General features: G+C 35.9%; 1 protein-coding gene across 2 annotated transcripts; it reads right to left on the reverse strand.

Moving 5' to 3' along the window:
* Positions 1 to 247: 247 nt before the first annotated feature.
* Positions 248 to 18316, reverse strand: LOC110642258 (uncharacterized). 2 transcript variants are annotated; one of them, XM_058139098.1, is made up of 20 exons: positions 18133 to 18316; positions 17909 to 17999; positions 16327 to 16430; positions 14979 to 15065; positions 14754 to 14829; positions 14581 to 14655; positions 14380 to 14433; positions 12195 to 12254; positions 11803 to 11919; positions 11535 to 11629; positions 11231 to 11433; positions 10372 to 10469; positions 10050 to 10153; positions 9806 to 9971; positions 9553 to 9675; positions 9126 to 9208; positions 8594 to 8732; positions 2784 to 2813; positions 1564 to 1634; positions 248 to 1348 (listed from the first exon to the last, which is right to left on the reverse strand). In XM_058139098.1, exons 2-20 carry the CDS (start codon positions 17945 to 17947, stop codon positions 673 to 675), a joined length of 2400 nt encoding a protein of 799 aa, XP_057995081.1. In that variant the 5' UTR covers positions 17948 to 17999; positions 18133 to 18316; the 3' UTR covers positions 248 to 672. The 2 variants fall into 2 exon arrangements, with proteins under 2 accessions (XP_057995081.1, XP_021649931.2); XM_021794239.2 differs by having other exon boundaries at positions 18121 to 18316.
* Positions 18317 to 18592: the final 276 nt, after the last annotated feature.

Consider the following 18592-nt stretch of genomic DNA (forward strand, 5'->3'; position numbering starts at 1 on the left):
AATTTGAGCATGGTATATATTTGGAACATAAGATTCTCAGTGGGAGTGAATCAAATCGAATCAAAATAAACTAGATTTTCTATAAATTAGTTTGATATCCTTAACCTAGTTTAATTTTCATACACAACCAAATTAAGAGACTGATTAAGGATATCCAACTAATTTGAGCAGGTAAATAAACAGAAAACACTGGCTAACTTAGCCATTGTGATGTGATGTAAACAGAAAAATATAAAAAGGCCTCTGATAAGATTCTATAATCAACACTTTTGACATTCATGTGAAAAGGGAAAAAAATTTAAGGATATAAACAGGTTCTCGAGCTTAAAAAAATCCAAGTACCACCGGACAGTGCCAGTTTCTAAATCAACTACCAAGGAGAAGCTAAAAGCTAAATAATTAATCAACGCATTGCATTGCCTGATATAAAAGGTGGAAAATAAGAGCCTATTTATCATCCCCTTGGAGAGAGAGAGCTCAGGCTTTCGGCAGGTGGGGAAAAAGAATCAACCCTACTAAATAACAGTGCCCATCGAAGATGTACAGAAGCTCTAAAATACAGTCACCTAATCAACCAGCAGCGCTCTCAGTATTCATCTTTCCCTCCTTATCAATGTTGCTGCTGCAGAGTACTAGTTAGGCAATTAAACCGACTCTCTTGAGAATTTACATTTAGTTTTCTGCTTGCTTGACCACATCTTTTTGTTCATCCTTACTGACCTCAGCAGTTCCTGCTGTCGCCTCAGTATCATCAGAAGCACTATGGTCCACACTTGGATTATCATTACCCAATTCTGACAATGCACGAGGATTGAGAGTAGGGCTTTCATTTGTTTCATTTGACAATTCCTCAGTAGCATTGTTGTCATCTGCCAATGCATCCATGGAAGTTGCAGATTTAGCAGCATCTGGATCAGTATCACCATCCCGGTTCCCCACCTCAGGTTTAGCTGCATCTGGATCACTATCACTACCCTGATTCTCTGAGTCCACTTGAAGCTCACCATTTGGCACAGGAGATACATCTGGTTTGGAAGGATCATCACAATCTAGTGTCTCCCTCCATTCAACCCATACAGGAGGTTTATCATTTGCACTAATTTCTTTTAAATCTTTAGATAAATTGTTAACAGACGTATTGTCTACACTCAGGTCAGGCACAGGAGAAGATGCAGTGTCATCCAAGTCGTCATCTTCTCCAGCCATAATCTCATCATTGCCCACACCATTAACACCAGCAGTTTCTTCATTGTTAGGCGAAGGAGAGGCAAGTGCTCCTGCAGAGCGTTCATTGGCAACTCTGTCATCCTCAAAAACAAACCAGTTGGAATTTGTAAAAAGGGAGCCACTGCAAGCACCACAGATAGATCAAGAAGTAAGAATCATAAAAATCATTGAATCAAACCACCATCATCACTACTCTTTACACACAACAAATCCCAGAGCTTCTAATTCAATGACAGGTTCATATGAGGACCAAGCAAATGGCACACAAATAAGCAAGTCCAATAATTTAAATTCTAATAAAACATCATGTAGAAAGGAAGAACTAGAAGGGCTAACCTCTCCTGGTTATCTCCCAAACGCAGAGAAGAAATAACAACTTCAGCAGATTCATCATCAAAATAGACATCCTGCAAAATATCTCAGTGAGAAATTTATCTTACATATTAATTTATTTCTTGCGCACTTGATCAAGTCCAACCCGAGTCTAGTAGAGGCATGAGTAACAAATTTCTTTAAAAATACTTTTTTTTCTCATTCTTCCATTTTTAAGAAGAAAGAAATGGGCCTTGTAAGCCCCAACTTTGAAGTTGGACATGAGCCATCAACAGATGATACCAAGGATGATCAAAAGAGGCATGAGTAAAAATAATGTAGTGCTCGAAAAGAGAGGAAGAGGGGGGACAAAAAACTCCATAAACATAGTGTGCCTCTAGTCTACCTTCCAAGTTCCAGTAAACTAAAGGTCAGATGACAAATAGAAGAAGTCCCACCCTTTTGCATTTTTCAATTGTATCCAAACTTTATAATTTTAAATTTACCCCAGTTTGAAAACTTAGCTTCCACGGTATCCAATTTATTAAAATTGGTCAAAAATATGATAAAAAAGTTTATTATTATTGATATCAAATTTTTTTTTAAAAAATAATTTATTAATTTTTCTTCTCTTTCCCTCCATCCACCTTTCCCTCTCTTCCTCTTCCATCCCTCCACTCTCTTTCCCCGCACCCCTGTTCTGGCACTCCCCTCCCAAAGTAGGGTCTAATGGTCATTAGCCTTGCTACTTTTACCATCCTCACTTCGCATTCTTCAATCTCTTTGCCCATGTGTTTGCGTGTCAAAGATGAGCTTGGTCACTTACCAAACTACCAGCCATGATTGAACCACCTCAACCTCAACCCAACACCACCGTCCCTCCACCTTTCATCAACCCTCCAAGCCCATAACTGCACTGCCTCAACCTCAACCTCAACTCCAACAATAATCAAATGTTTCTTATTTCAATTTTAACCAATTTCAGTCAACTGGATAAATTGAAGCTATGTTTTGAAATTGAGGTAAAACTGGAAAAAAAAAATTTTTGGATATAATTGAAAAAACACAAAAATATATCCTTTTATTATTATTAGGCCCAAACTAAACCACAATAACTTTTAAGTTCACCCCAGCTAAAGAGAAGAGGACAAAATAAAGCCCCATCCAGAGGGTAAAACAGTCCTTCAGCCGCATGATAAATTCTCCTATTCATGAAATTGCTTGTCTTGTAGAAAGTATATTACCTCATCATCTCGTTCAAGTGATCCATGTGCCTGAAATGAATGAACAAGAAAGCAAAGAAATTAGGGCAAAAACAGCTTATGCATGTCTATGTAGCACTAAGTAATAGAAAGCTTGACACAAAACAGAGCTGAGTGGAAGGAAAAGGCTCTCTACTCCCAACTAGTTTGTCAATAACAGTTGGTTAAGAAAATATACATGTGCGAGTGTTTGTGTATTTTCAATATGAGGGTTAGGGGATTTAAAAAATAATTTCTATGTATACTTCTCAAGGCAGCTAGGCTATAATTTTCAATGTATTCTAACTTACAGAAGGTTATTAGGACTACAATAGATAAAGTTAAATATTGGTCCCAAAACCAATTTGAAACAGGAGCAACTAGCATGCGACAAAATTGGCATGTAAAGTATTGGCCTATGTCCAATTAGGTCCACAAAATTTTGTTTTGCTGCCATTTTAGCCCAAATTTTGACAGACCTCCAACAAGTGCTAGTGGAACATGAGGAAATGAATGTAATAACATACTATTTTTGGAACTCACCTTGTTCTCTAGCTCAAGACTATATAAACAGCTCAGAAAAAGTTTTGCATCCCTCACATTAATCCCCTCTCTCACCATTTTGGGTCTTTCCTTTTTGTTTTCTTTAGTGTGAAAAAATCCCCTTTTGATATCAGTCTTTATTTCCTTCGTCTCTTTCAAATGAACCCGAAAAATCAGTCCACCATTGCTCATGCTCTTATTGCCTCCCATCTCCGTCTCTTAGTTTCTCCGTCAATAGGTATCTATTAGCAATTGCATTTCACAATTTTTTTTGAGATGTTTTTATTGCCTCCAAATGTCAACTGGGTCTCATTTATTTTGTGTTAATTCCTTGGGTCTATTTTTTCTCTTTCTGGATCACTTTAATTTCCATGCATGATTTAAGGCCTTCAAGTCCTTTGACCAATATAAACTTTCATCTGAACTGGCTCCTGTTTCTCTTGTTAACCCTGATATGGATTCAAAATTGCAGGTGGGCTGTAATGGACCTGGGCCACTAAGAGTATATTCTAGAAGGAAGATTAAAGGAAATGCTAAAGGAATGGCTGTTGAGCTAGACGATTTTTATTGGTTTTCTTTGATGACATCTTGATTTATAGTCATTCTTGAAAGAGCCACTTGGATCATTTGAGATTAGTTCTTCAGTTATTGCAATCACACCAGTTTGTGGCTAACCAAAAGAAAAGTGTTTTCGGCAGGCAACAAGTGGAATATTTGGGGCACATCATTTCTAAACAAGGTGTGGCAATGGATCCGAATAAAATTGCTAATGTGCTCAATTGGCCTATACCAAAGACTCTAAAAGGAGCACGGGGTTTCTAATGCCTAACTGGTTATTACCGTCGCTTTGTGAAGGATTATGAGAAAATTGCTCAATCTTTGACCCAATTGTTACGGAAAGAACAAGCTATTCAATTTCAATGGACACCGTTGGCACAAAAAGCTTTTGAGAAACTCAAGCAGGCTATGACTACTTCGCCTATTTTGGCTATGCCGAATTTCAATAAACCTTTTGTATTAGAATGTGATTCATCCGGAAGCGGTCTTGGAGCTGTGCTAATGCAAGATAGCAGGCCAATTGCTTATTTTAGCAAAGCATTGTCAATCCATTCTCTTGGCAAGTCTACTTATGAAAAAGAAATGATGGCAATGGTGCTCGCGGTTCATCATTGGCGACCATATTTGATGGGGATAAAATTTGTGGTTCACACAGATCAGAAAAGTTTGAGTCACTTATTGCAACAACCAATTACAACTCTAGCTCAACAACATTGGGTGGCAAAATTGTTAGGGTATGATTTTGAAATCAAGTATAAGCTCGGCAATACCAATAAAGCTGCAGATGCACTATCTCATTGTGAGGAGGAATTTGAATGCCAACCAGTTACTATTCAGAATTGGGTAGACATGGATCAAGTGGACAAGGAGGTGAGCCAAGATCCTGAGTTGCAAAAGATGATAACTTAATTGCAGCAAGACCCGCGCTCTCATCCTCAATACCAACTTATTCAGAATCGGCTATTTTATAAGGGTCGAATGGTAATCTCAGCTACCTCTCCTCTTATTTCTAAGTTATTATTAGAATTTCATACATCTCCAGTTGGAGGACATTCTGGAGCCTACCGTACATATAGGCGAATTGCTGCATCTCTTTACTGGAAAGGAAAAATGAGAACAATTCAAGACTTTGTGGCACAGTGTATTGTTTGTCAGCAACATAAGTATCAAGCCACTAGTCTAGCGGGTTTACTACAGCCTCTTGCGATCCCAAAGGCAATTTGGGAAGACACTTCTATGGATTTCATCACGGGCTTACCTCGGTCGTATGGTATTGATTGTATATTAGTGGTAGTGGATCGTCTCTCAAAATATGGCCACTTTCTACCTTTAAAACATCCGTTTACAGCAAAGGAAGTAGCAGCTGTTTTTACAAAGGAAATAGTTCCGACTCCATGGCATGCCTCAATCAATAGTGAGTGATCGGGATCCAATTTTTCTAAGTAATTTTTGGCGTGAACTATTTAAATCACAAGGCACATTTTTGAAAATGAGCACTGCCTATCATCCGGAAACAGACGGGCAAACCGAAGTATTAAATCGGTGCCTTGAGACCTATCTGAGGTGTTTCTCTTCAGAGCAGCCTAAGCAATGGAGTAATTGGTTAGCTTGGGCAGAATATTGGTATAATACAAGCCATCACACTGCTATAGGCATGTCACCTTTTAAAGCAGTATATGGTAGACCACCGCCAAATTTACTCAAGTTCTTGCCTGGTGAAACGAAGGTGGAAGCAGTGGCACAGACCTTGTTGGACAGGGACAAAATATTGCATCAACTTCAATACAATTTGGCAAGAGCTCAGCAGAGAATGGTAAAAGCTGCCAATAAACATCGAAAGGATGTTGAATTTCAGGTTGGTGAAGCAGTATTTTTAAAGTTCCGACCACACAAATCTCTCTTTACAATCGAGAGTTATTCCAAAGTTAGCAGCTCGTTATTTCGGGCCTTTCCAAATACTGGAACGTGTGGGACCTATTGCCTATAAATTGCTCTTACCGGTGGAAGCCAGAATTCATCCGGTCTTTCCATGTTTCTCAACTCAAACATGTGATAGGCAATCATCCAGTTGTTACTGAACTTCCAAAGGAAATGGTGGTAACTGAAAATATGGTAGAGCCAAAGAAAGTGTTGAACTGGCACAGGATTATAGTTTATCAATACCCAGTCATTCAAATTCTGATTCAATGGAAAGGGAAACCTGAGGAAGAAGCAACTTGGATGAATTTAGTTGATATCTAGAACCAGTTTCCTTCATTCAACCTTGAGGACAAGGTTGGTCTTTCAGAGGGTGGCAATGATATGGATTCAAAATTGCAGGTGGGCTGTAATGGACCTAAGCCACTAAGAGGGAAATGCTAAAGGAATGGCTGTTGAGCTAGACGATTCTGGAAGAAAGAATATGCTAGAGGCTGAGCTGGAGGTTGTTACAAGAGATGGAATGCATGTGCGAGAATGACAGTATAAGGAGAGAATAATGTAAAATAAGAGGGGGAAGAAAATTTGTATTACCTGGTATTTCGGCTTGTAGCTGGGCCAAGAGCTTCTTAAAAAGTCTCTTTGGTATTACTGATTCTTGTTATTGTAATTGTTGAAGACAATAGTAAGAACTCAGTGGCTGTATTGCTTATTGAATCCTTTAATTAGTAATACAAATTCAATTCCTTCTTTATATTTTTTTTCTTTTCTGCTTTTAAATTCCTAACTCTATCAAACCCAGTAACCCTTTATAGCCTTCTCTTGTTACTCCGTTGTTTTATTGCTAGAATAGCTTTCAATCTAAGACATCCTTTCATGGCATCAACACTGTTCTCCACATTCACTATTATTTCATATAGTTCTTAAATGTTACTCAAGGTGTTTTCAATGCCAAATAAAACTGAACTCTATAGTCATATTGCCGACACCTATGCAATTCAACTGAACTCTATTTCGATCTAGTACTTGGAAACTGTGTCTTGAAGGCCTAGAATGCGTTTTCAAAGCCAAATTAGCACCCAACTCATCAAAACTGAGTCTCACACTCGCATATATTATGGCTCCTTTGTTAAGCCCACAAAGTGTGAATCAATGAAAAATGACAACAAATCCTCCCTCGAGCCCCTACTTCACTTTCATTTCTTCACTTCCATTCTCAGTAGTGTGATTTATTGAAGAATGGACTGAGAATAGTGAAGAATACTACCCTGAAACCTTGGTGCCTCATTCTTCAGTGGCTCAAGACATGCTAGAGGCAAAAATCAATTAATCAGTTTGCTATTTAGAAGCTTGAAGTTGCCAGACATAATACCTATTACAATTTGCTTTTACCTTTTGACATGTGTCACTAGTGGGCTTGTCAGAAATTGCACTAAAATAACAGTAAAAGGGGTTAGTCCTAACTAGACCAAATAAAGCAAAAAAAGCTCTAGGTCTAATTGGAGATTGCCCAATAGTTCAATGGCCAATTTGGCCTTTGTCACTAGGAAAATTTGACCATTAAAACTGTACCAAATATTTTTTAAATAAAATATAAATAGCACTTCCAAGTTTTCCAAAAGTAACAAATGGAACTTAGACAGCTACTCCACACTTGCAGGGACTATTTCATTAATTGTTCCAATTCTTATGTGTTATGTAGGTAGGAATTCATCCTTACAAGGCTCTCAAACAAGCGGCTCTTCTGAGAACACATTTACGCTTCGCAGCATAAATGAGTAGATAGCAAAATGCCATTTGTTTTAGCTTTAACTTGGATTCAAAGGTCAGCCCATAGTTATAAAGGCTCAAGGCGCACTACGGCACCAAAAGGTCCTGGAGCCTAGGAGCAAGGCATGCTTGAGCAAGGTGAGGAGCAAAAAAAATCAAAGTCAAATAAATGTGAATATTCCATCAAACTTCAAATAATATAAAACTAAAAATAATAATAAGCATTGAAATATTAATATATTAAAACTTGAATAGTTTTTAATGTTTCAAAACTAAAGTCAACCAACTATAAAATAACTACTCTTCAATCTTCATCAAGAGTAGCATCATAATCTTCTTCATCCTCTTCTACACCTTTCATCCTCTCAATAATCATCTTCAAATTCAATATCTTCATTATCTTTCTCATCTTTAAGAACTAAAAGAGTATTATTTAATTCACGAGTTAGATTGGCATAGATCATAAAATAGGTGTAGATGCAACACTTTTTTTTTTTGAAAAAAATAATGAGTGGTAGTGTTGAAAATAGAAATAAGGAAGGTTTGCGATCCTAAGTCTGGTAATTTGATAAGATTTTAGTGACTAGTTATTGCCAACGAAATAAATTTCGAGTTGAATGGTAGTTACTTTTTGTCAATAGAAGTGCTCGCCGAAGGTGAAAATAAAGCACGCCTTTCTAGAGCCTTGCGCCTAAAGCGGCGCACGCCTAAGCGCATAACACAAGAGCCTGGTGAATGTTGCCCGCCTCTCCTGTAGAGGCGCTAAGGTTAGAGCTGAGTGAGCCTAGAGCCTGAGGCACGCCTCTTTAATAATCAGCCAAATCAAAGGTTCATTTCCAGTACACCTAGCCCATAAGAAAGTCTCATTTCCACAACTACTCTTGTAGAAGTAAGCTACCTGCCATTATACCCTACTTTCTATGGGGCAACACACTTTTTCACATTCATAGTGTTCTAGTTGTAAAATTATTAGCTTAGAAAAAAAAAGAAAAGAGTAAATGCACTTCAAATGTTCTAAAGCATACCTCATCAACGTCATCATTGCCATAAATGCCATATCGAAATGCCTGGCTTAAATTATTTGCTAGGGCTGCAACATCATAATCTCTATCTTGGTAATCATCATCATCACTATCTCTCCGGTCTTGTAGAGCAGTTGGCCTCCTATTGCAGTTTTTTTCTTTTACAATAAGTAACCTACTGAAAAAGGCCAAAGCCCAAAACCCAACCACAAAAAGTGCATGCAAAAGACAACTAACCCATTTAAAGAAAGAAGCATCACAATCGATGCAACCATAACTCAGACACAAGAGAAACAGACAGTAAGAAAAACTGATAAGCACCAACACAATTGCTCATTTTGAATTCAAATTGTTTCCACCAGCCTTTTGCAAAGTCATTTTATGTTTGCCAAGGATAATTTCATAAAGGGAAAAGCCTTATTCAAAATAGGTATTTCTCCTTCCTTTTTTCCCCCATCAGGAATTTTTTTCAAAAAATGCAACCAATTCTGAAAATATAAAAAACAAAGCAATATCATCTATATACAATACCCACCCGCAGGCCCACTGATAGACATTTTCCACAGCATTACGCTTTATTAAGACATTTGTATGCCAATCAGTCCATTCACTATTTTCCTGCCAAAAAGAAAATAAGACTAAACAACTTCAAATGGTTTAAACTAGAGCTATGTGTTCATGCTCAACAGAAGATAAAATTTGACACAAACTATAACTAAATCATGACAAAACAGGAAGAGCTAGAAGTAAAGGTAATTGAAGATAGAGAGCAAAGAAAATTCTATAGACCTTGATGATGCTAAGCACATTTAACTTGTACATAAGATGAACTGCAAAAGCAATTATTCAATTTGATTGCACTAATTAAAGCAAATCAATTTACCAACTTCATCAGCTGGACAGTTTTTATATTATCAATGGTATTCCCACATACATCAATTATATCAAAGAATAGGATTAACCTGCAAGCATGCCAGAATATCACCATTGTTAGTCCCCAATTGAACAAGTTTGTTGGATATACGTGTCAAGTGTCCAATGTTCCCTATCCTTGGTGGTGGCCTACCATCAGCAGGAAATGTTGGCTGTAGAGGAATGAACCAACACAATTTTGAAGTACCAATACAAATCCAAAAAGCTAGTTGAACTCCAAAGATACCAAGCAACAGACTATCACAAGGATGATGGCATAACTGTAAATGACTAGTAAATTACCTTGCCTGGGTCAGCCACCAATGTGAAATTCTTCTCTGCATCAAGTATTTTTCCAACAAGATTACATTCACGGAGAACATGCCCAATAAGAATACCATTCTTGCTCTCCAAACATGAAAATATTATGTTCTCTACATGGTGATGCAAAAAGTTATTGTACGGATACCTACAGTTGAACAAAGCCAGTGAATAAAACTCGGGATCTAACCAATCTTCCTACCATGTCAGGAATTCTAAAACTCACTCAAAAAACAAATCTAAAATCCTTTGGACTGCTCCAAGACGAATCAATTCCTTCTCAGCAGTTTCGCTTCTAACCATCAGTAACACTGAAATGAATTCTACAATCTGGAGGAAATTTTTCAATTAAGTTGTAGTCAGCATAAATTGTTTTGGTTCAAAATAAATCAACAGGCAACTTAAGGGTTGCCTATTGAACCAACAAACTAGCCATATGTCATTTGAGATGATCAAATATTATGTCAAAATTACAGCAAATGAAAGAACATAAGGAAACCAGTACTTATATAAGCACAAGGTTCTTTTAATAAATAAATAAATACTACCTTCAAACGATGCTTTCCCAGGGGCGGCTGCAATTTACCATATGTAGTCAACAAGACATCTTCTGCAGATGAAACATCCAAAAGCTCCAGGAGATCACCTGAAAACAGAAACATAATAAATGTTCACTATATACCACTGTAAAAATTGATTATTTGGTTCTCTTTCTTCTTCAGTTTCCTTTTGTTTAGTAGTCCCCATCTGCCATACTCTTACTCATTCAACTGTCCAAAAGCTCGATGGGTCTTTCTACTAAATTCCAAAATGTGTAAAGCCACAATTGAGGCCATTGCTGAAATTCAAGTATATTTCTAAATATTTTGTTGAAAATTGAATCACTAGAAAACCACCCAAATAGAACACATTTCGGTTCATTATGAATGCAGGCAAGGGCTAGACGAGGAAGGCTTGCAATAGATACAATCTTCCATCAGAAGATGAGTAAATGGTATATGATTGGCCATTAGTGAGACAAAACTGGGGAAGTAGAGAGAGCAGAGTTTCAGAGAAGAAATACTTCTAAACCAACTATAACATTTAGATACTACTCTTCTTGGATGAGTTTTGGAGCATGTATGCATGCACATGTGGGTTATCATTATTTATCCAGAATCCTATAGCTCATTAAATCTGTGAGAATCACACTATATGCTGCTTGCCTTTCGGGCAGTTCTTTATTGAATCCAAGTTATAGATTATAGGAATTGAGAACACTTGCTTCTGGGTCTTTTTATGATGTTTGCAACCTCCTCTTTTTTTCGTACGCACCAAGAAGGCAGTGGAAGCAGGAGTAATAATAGCAGTTTGGATCTAGGCATTAAGTAAATTATGCTAACCAACATCATCACAAAAGAACTTTACCTAAGCTCTCCAGCATCCCTTCTACTGTCTCAGGACTGGAAGTTACTGTGGACCCATGATTAAACTGGCGATTATATGTATGATATGTCCCCAAAGTTAGCCTTTTAGGGTCTAACAAGCATATGCATATAGACAACGAGTTAACAAGGACAGATTTTGGGCGTGACTCTTCCAAAGCATGACTAAACAATCTGCCAATGAAGCTGCAGCAAGTTGCACAAACAAACACTGACAATTAGATAACAAGGAAATAAAAGAGGAAAGAATAAATGTATGCCACGCCAGATTAAGAGGCAAACACTACTTTGGGCTAGAGATTTTAGCAGCAAGACCAGAGGGAGCAAATCTTGTTATGGCACAAAGTGTTTCAGCTGCATTAGCATGCTCCTCAGGGGAATCCTTCAAAGTCCAAGTCCAAAAACATTTGTTACATACCAATCAATCTATATATTATTATTATTAAGCAAAACTTCATCTTGCCCACATGAGCCAGAGAAGTTCGATAAAAACCTATATCCAGCAAGCTAGATAAAAGGGAAATCATAATCACACAGAGAACTACTGCAACTTACAGAAGAGCTGAACTTGTCCACAATCATCTCCAACACATCTGTTTCTTCTAGCCATTGCATTGCATCTGTATAGTTGCTATGCATATGTTCATCAGCACCAATCAGACGTACTAATACCTGTACAAATATGTAATGGAATTATGAATAAGCTTCTGGTTGGAAAAGTATCATCATTCCAAGATGAACCTTAAATTATGGAGTTATAAAAAAAAAAAGTTGTGTGTCCTTGTAACCTCAAAGGACGAAAATATAATTTCAATCATGATAGAACAAAAGGAGGTTAAAACCCAAAAAATGTACATCATATACAATAACTGCAGATGTAATACAGTGCAGCTGAAACAAAACACCAAACGAAGAATTTTGAATATCAAAAACAAGTAACTATCAACCTCCATGAGAGACGTAATGCCGATCAAGTCAACCAGCTTCCGAAGAATTTGCTGATGAGCCTGGAAGGCAGCACAAAGACAGCACATCAGCTAAATAAACATCAATAAGGTTAAACCTTTAAGACAACAAAGTGCCATTAAACAAGTTATTAACACCATCAAAAGTATGTAAAGCTGAAAGTAGAAAAAGTAAAAGTAGATTAGACAGCATCCATTAACTTTTGAAAGGCATCTGAAGTTAACATCATCTAGTATATCATGAAAAGGTAATATATTATTATCATAACCAAGTGGCACAAAATAACGAAAGTTACAAGTTCAAGATAAACCAAATGTCATTTGTGTCTAGTATTTAGTCTTCCTTTCATCAACAAAAGTGGTCTCACATTCCTCAAACCTCCAAGCTCTTTTGGCTCACACTAACATCACAAAATGTCTTTTGAAAGCACAACATGCAATAGAAAATAGGTATGGATTATACTAGAAGCTTCAAAAAAGTATAGCATAAGTTCAAAACGTTATTAAAAAATTCAATCTCTTTTGTCACACCGATTGGAACCAAAGGCCACTATCCATTATCACTAATTTATAATCCCATAAAAATTATAGTTCTTCTAGAATCATAAAATGATGCAATTTGTTATATTTATTAAAAAAAAAAAAAACATACTTTCAACTCAATAATTGGATCAGTCACCAACAGTTCAAAACATTTGAAATCATCATCTCATACAATATATCATTGCAAACATCCAAAAGCAACAATTTCTTTTGCAATAAATTTTCAATTTCTATTATCAATTGTGAAAGAAAAGGAATATATGTGTTTACTACATAAAAGACAAAAGCAGCAACTGTGACAGCAAAACAGAAATAAGAGCTATTGTAGTCCTGATTTCTCATCATTGGTGTACCTCCAAGCATCTAAATGAAAGGTGAAAGAAAGAAACTCATAGCTCTAATTTACCACTCTATTCCACTCATTCTATCCTTACAAACCCATTAAATTCAACACATTTAAAGGCGAAAGCATGCCCACACACACAAATGAATGAATAAATAAATAAATAAACAAAAGGACAAGTGAGAACCTTCCTCACTAGCTCAATGCACAAAACAAATAATCCTTTTAAGAATGCCTACATCACATAGCCAACTTCGAGAAATTGCAATCATGGTCTTCAATTTAATGATATCATTACCATCATGCAATGTATAATATTTACAACCATCTTGATTCAACCATTCATCATTCTATATTTTGATTTTACCAGAAATTCTCTTGATATTGCACAATTTTTTTCGTGTATTGTCTCAATATTTTCAACTTGTGGGAAGTCAAACTACTAATATCACTGAATTTTAAAAGCATAGCATTACACCATCGCCCAAGATCAAACTCAAAACAAGCTCGTAAGATTAAACAGAAAAAAAAAAAAAAAAGGTGCAGCCATTCAAGCTAAGTTAGAGAACATGTTATTATGATTCTTTAAAATTTTAATGTAGAATCCATTTCTTTTGAATCCATAATGATCAAATCTAGAAAAGGATAAATACATAAATATAGATTATGAATATGTCGGATTCATTTATTCAAATAATAATCAAATTATTAGCCTATAATCATGAGCTAAATAATAAAAAGTGAACTAAATTTATTCTTACATTAATATTTCCTCTTTAATCTAATACTTGTTTCTCTTTTGCTTAAAATATCTTATTACTGAAATTATAAATGTCAAAAATTTTCTAAATGAATTTTTTATTCTTCAAAATAAACATCAATATTTTTTCTTTCATTGATATTTTGCATCAATATATCCATAATTTTGAGTTTTTGATATACACATCCAAATTAGTATTAAAAACCTTGCTTTCAATTACATCCTTAACCATGGAATTATCTTTTCAATTTTAGTTCTTATCAAATCTCTTGCTCAATAAGATTTTTTTTTTCTCATTGATATTTTGCATCAATATATCCATAATTTTTAGAGCATGATATACACATTGAAATCGATATTAAAAACCTTGGTTGCAATCACATCCTTAACAACTATGTAATTCTCTTTTCAAATTTAGTTCTTATCAAATTTCTCTTCCCATAAGAATACACAAATCCATCTACATATACAGAATCATCTAATAAGTAAGAATTTCCTTATGTGAAAAGGGGTAAACTTACCTTGATATAATGCATAAAAGAAACTGTCTTCCGCAACAATAAACATATGACAACCTAGCAACAAGAAATTTGGGAGACATAAAAACAGTGATAGCTACAGTTCCTCTTCACAAAATAAAAGGGAAAAAATACAATGCTTAAAAGTTAATGCCTTTTTTATTTTTTTATATAGTAACTTCCCAAAAGTTCATGCTGGGATACCTTGCTAAAGTATCCAGCCAACAGTGTGCTGTGGGAGCGTTTTGGTTCCAAAAAGGAAAACAATAAATTCATCAACTGTAGACACAAAATGATTTAAAAAAAAAAAAAAGGAAGAGTCAGTGAGAGAAGTTTTACAAAGGTAATACAACTGTAGAGAGGGAAAAACCTCATACCTCTTCAGCCTCCACCAATGTTTTGAGTATAATATCAACCTCACAAGTAAATATCTCACATGCAATGAAAGGAAACCTGAGCACAAAATGAAACAGCAGTATCAACCATAAAAACAATCCTAACACCACCACCATCCAAGAGGAGAGGGGTTGGGGGGGAAGGACCGTCCACATGTAATGCAACAATTGCCAGCAATGTTAACATGGCTATCCATAGAAACCCACTTGAATGATCGCCTCTTTTCAGCATCCTCAGGAGCTTCTTCCACAATATAGCGAATCAGTTGCTCAACTTGAGACTTTTCTCGCAAACTGCAACAACATAAAAAAACACAATTCAAGAATCTAAATGAACTGAACTTGCAAAAGGAATTTATGATTCAATTTAAATGGGGTGTTCAAAAGTGTATCAGAATATAAGCAAAAGAATTCCAGTCTATGTATTCAATCAAACTGACACTTGCCAATAGATTATGTGCAATAAGCAACAAACTCAAGAGAGAGGGAAAAAGAGAAAAAGGAAGAGGGGGGGTGGGTGGTGATGTTACATGTCTAACAAACATTGTATTGTATCATGTCCTGACCAAACAAAATGATGCACTCCAGCCAATCTGTGCTGGCTGTGGCAAATTTCACACAGTATTTGCATTTATTTATATCAAGGTAGTGAGCAAAGGAAATAAGCAATACAACAACTCTGTAGATAAATAAGTTGTTCCATATCTGAAATAGAAACCTTTTGAGGAGAATTGTCTCACATAGAAACTTTGTAAAGCACAATATTATAAACTGAAATCCAGAAAAAGGAATGGAGCAAAAACAAGAAAAAGAAATATGCATAGAGCTATTGAAGGAACTCTACATGCAACCAAGATTGCATTCCTTCCCTCACTTCTTAACCAAAAAGAATAAACATATTATGCTAATGATGTCTGAACAGATGCAAATGCTTGGTGAAAAAACATCACATAGAACCCAAATAAACATTATCATGATTTGCCTCATGAAGCCTGTAAATCTTTTGATTTGGGCCCACATCAAGGTGATCAAGCTTGTCAATTGAAACTAATAATAATGTAAAAAAGCAGGAGCTTTGAATAGGATTATATATTAAATAGCACCCTTCGCCTTCTGTTTTGTTTATGTAGCAACTTAAAGGACATTGAGTGTATGACTTCCCATAGTCTTAACATCTTTTTTGCCTGCAGAAAAATCTTCTCGTGGTTTTCTGAACTCTTTTCCCCTAGTATTTTTTACTGGAATGAGCTAAAGCGTGTCACTAACTAGAATAAGATTCAATTAACTATTAAAAGAAGAGCATCTTTCCATTTCAACACAATCATCGCAACCACAATGTACATATCAACTCCCATAAGAATTTTGTATATGAATAAAATCATTTTAAAAATATTCTTAAAGATATTCCCAATAAGATGGCTAAACTAATTCCAATAAATAAAGAAGCAACATTTACAATATCTCATGAGGTAACAAAATGCTTAGAGATTCTGAACAATGACAGAAAAGCAAAGAAAGCACGGATTAATTAGCCATAAAAAAAAAAGAGCATTACAAATTGATAAGGCGTCCATTCAGGGCTTTGCATTCTTGAATAATTTCATCCTCGTCAAGAAGCTCCTCCAGTGTAAAGTTTTCCTTATCCAAAATTGTCTCCACCTGCAATTTTCATAAAATTAATCAACAGTAAATTTTAAAAAGGAATCACTATTTGCACTTATACAACACATCCACACATAAAATGGTCAGCACTCTAAAATAGCATCAAATGAAATTACAAAAGCCACCTGAAATTTCATAATGGTAAGCAAAATAAGGGATTCAAACTTTGCCACATTTGGAAGGAGAAGCAAGAAGAGTTAACAACGCTAGATTACCCAAAATTTGTAGAGTTTCCATCAGGTGGGCTGTTTATTTCATCCCTTCAAGGAGATGTATAGAACAACATAAGGAAGAGAAAAAAGATGTTGAAAGTAGATCACAGTGGGCGTAGTCAAAAGCAAAAGACATGTCCATGTCTTAGCTTCTATGAGTGTGGTAAAAAGATGAAGCTCGATAGCTGAAAATCCACTTTGCCTCCGGTACACAAGCATGACCCCCAAAAGATAGGGAAAATTATTTTTTTTTAAAAAAAAACTGCATATTTTTATGCATGTTTGAGATAGATATGCACCCAAAAATGATACCCTAGTCCAAACAGCAAAGAGAAGAAATATTATGGTTGGCACATTAATTAAAAATTATAATGACTCCCAATAGAAATCTCATATCATGCAACGTGATCAGAGTGATGCAGGTCAACCTTACAGCATGCTGCTTTGCAATCCACAGTACCGAAGCACACATATGTAAGAAATGAAGACTATTAAGAAGGTCCGATTTCCAGCATTCTTATTACAAAATGCTTTCAAGGTCATGATGACATAAATACACTGAAATATCACATTATTCAATTCCAAAATTAGAACCACAGAAATTCAAGGAAGCATCTCACAAACCCACAAGGGTTCAAACAGTGTAATTCTATCAGCAAAAAGTCTATTGACCACTGTTTTTCTAACAATATCAACAATTTCTAGAAACTAAGTTCTCCAAGCGAAAACTGCCAAAACATATATATTTGTATTTAGACAAAAAAGGAATTACAAGTTGAATTGGCTTATTCATTGCGATTGTTACGTTGTGTGTTCAGGGCTAAACATGGATTAGGTGAGCATGATGGCGCATGCTGATCTCTCTTTAGTTCCAATTCTTCATTCTAACAAATCCAGTAAAACAAATTTCAATTTACGTAAATGAAAATAAATTATAAGCTAGACAGCCCGCCCATCATAACATTACGAAAAAAAGCCTTCCTCACCTCCCCCACCCCCCTTAGAAGTGGCACTATACGTTACAGTGATGAATCAGACAAAAGTTTCAGTCAATGGTAGGCCCGAAACACTAAAAGCAACTAAAATTCAAAATATTCATTTCCTTCTATTTTCCCACACTTTCGCACCAACCAAAAAGAAAAAAATTCGGACAATACGGGAACAAAGAATAACAAGCAGATACATTCATAAACACGTGAACACACGAATCAAAAAGAAAAGAGACAACAATTCTAGAAATGCAAAAAAAAAAAAGGTACTCACCGGCGACGCCGTGGATAGCCCTGCCATACGCCAAAACATCTTTGAAATTTACCAAATAAAACGCCCACTTCACACGAAACCTTATTCAGATCTGCAAGCCCCCACAAACCCCAACATCCCAACAACAACAATCTCCAATCAACAATTCACAAACACAACACAAAAAAGTAAACAAAAATCAAAACCAAAAACCCTAGATTTCCCCCAATTACATAAAGATTTACATAGACTTCTCGGATTGGATCGAATGGAAGGGTTTGCGAGAGAGACGCAAACACAGGAAGAAATAGAGGGAGAAGGAGAGGAGCCAAAAGCACCCTTAATCGCGGGACGGAGGAAGTGAAAACTTATATCGCGATTTTTCCTTTTTTTCAATTTTATTTGTGTGTGTGTGAAATAATACCGGTTTTGATGTATACGGTTGAATTAAAATCTAATAGGAGTGGCAGATGGTGTAAATAGCGGGGATCATAAGGGTTAAAAAAAAACTAAAAAAGAGATCTTAATGGTTGCGAAATTATTCTAGATTAGTTGCCGTCCTCTAAAGTTGGAGCAATGTTGTCAAGTTGCTGGGGAGAGGACATTTAATGTGCTCCCTAATAGCCTTCTCTCTGTTTTCTAATTTGCTTCTAATCACTTGGGCAACAACGGCAGCCGTTTTTGTGTACATTAATATTGATAAAC

The sequence above is a fragment of the Hevea brasiliensis genome, chromosome 17 (genome assembly GCF_030052815.1).
Source record: "Hevea brasiliensis isolate MT/VB/25A 57/8 chromosome 17, ASM3005281v1, whole genome shotgun sequence".
Classification (NCBI taxonomy): Eukaryota; Viridiplantae; Streptophyta; class Magnoliopsida; order Malpighiales; family Euphorbiaceae; genus Hevea; species Hevea brasiliensis.

Excerpts from the sequence above, each read along its gene's own strand:
- LOC110642258 (XM_058139098.1), bottom strand. The coding sequence starts at position 17,947 with ATGTTTTGGCGTATGGCAGGGCTATCCACGGCGTCGCCG. Across the intron at positions 14,830-14,978 it reads GAAAAGAGGCGATCATTCAA|GTTTCCTTTCATTGCATGTG; the intron begins GTGGGTTTCTAT and ends TTTTGTGCTCAG. Across the intron at positions 2,814-8,593 it reads GCAATGATGACGTTGATGAG|GCACATGGATCACTTGAACG; the intron begins GTATGCTTTAGA and ends CATTCATTTCAG.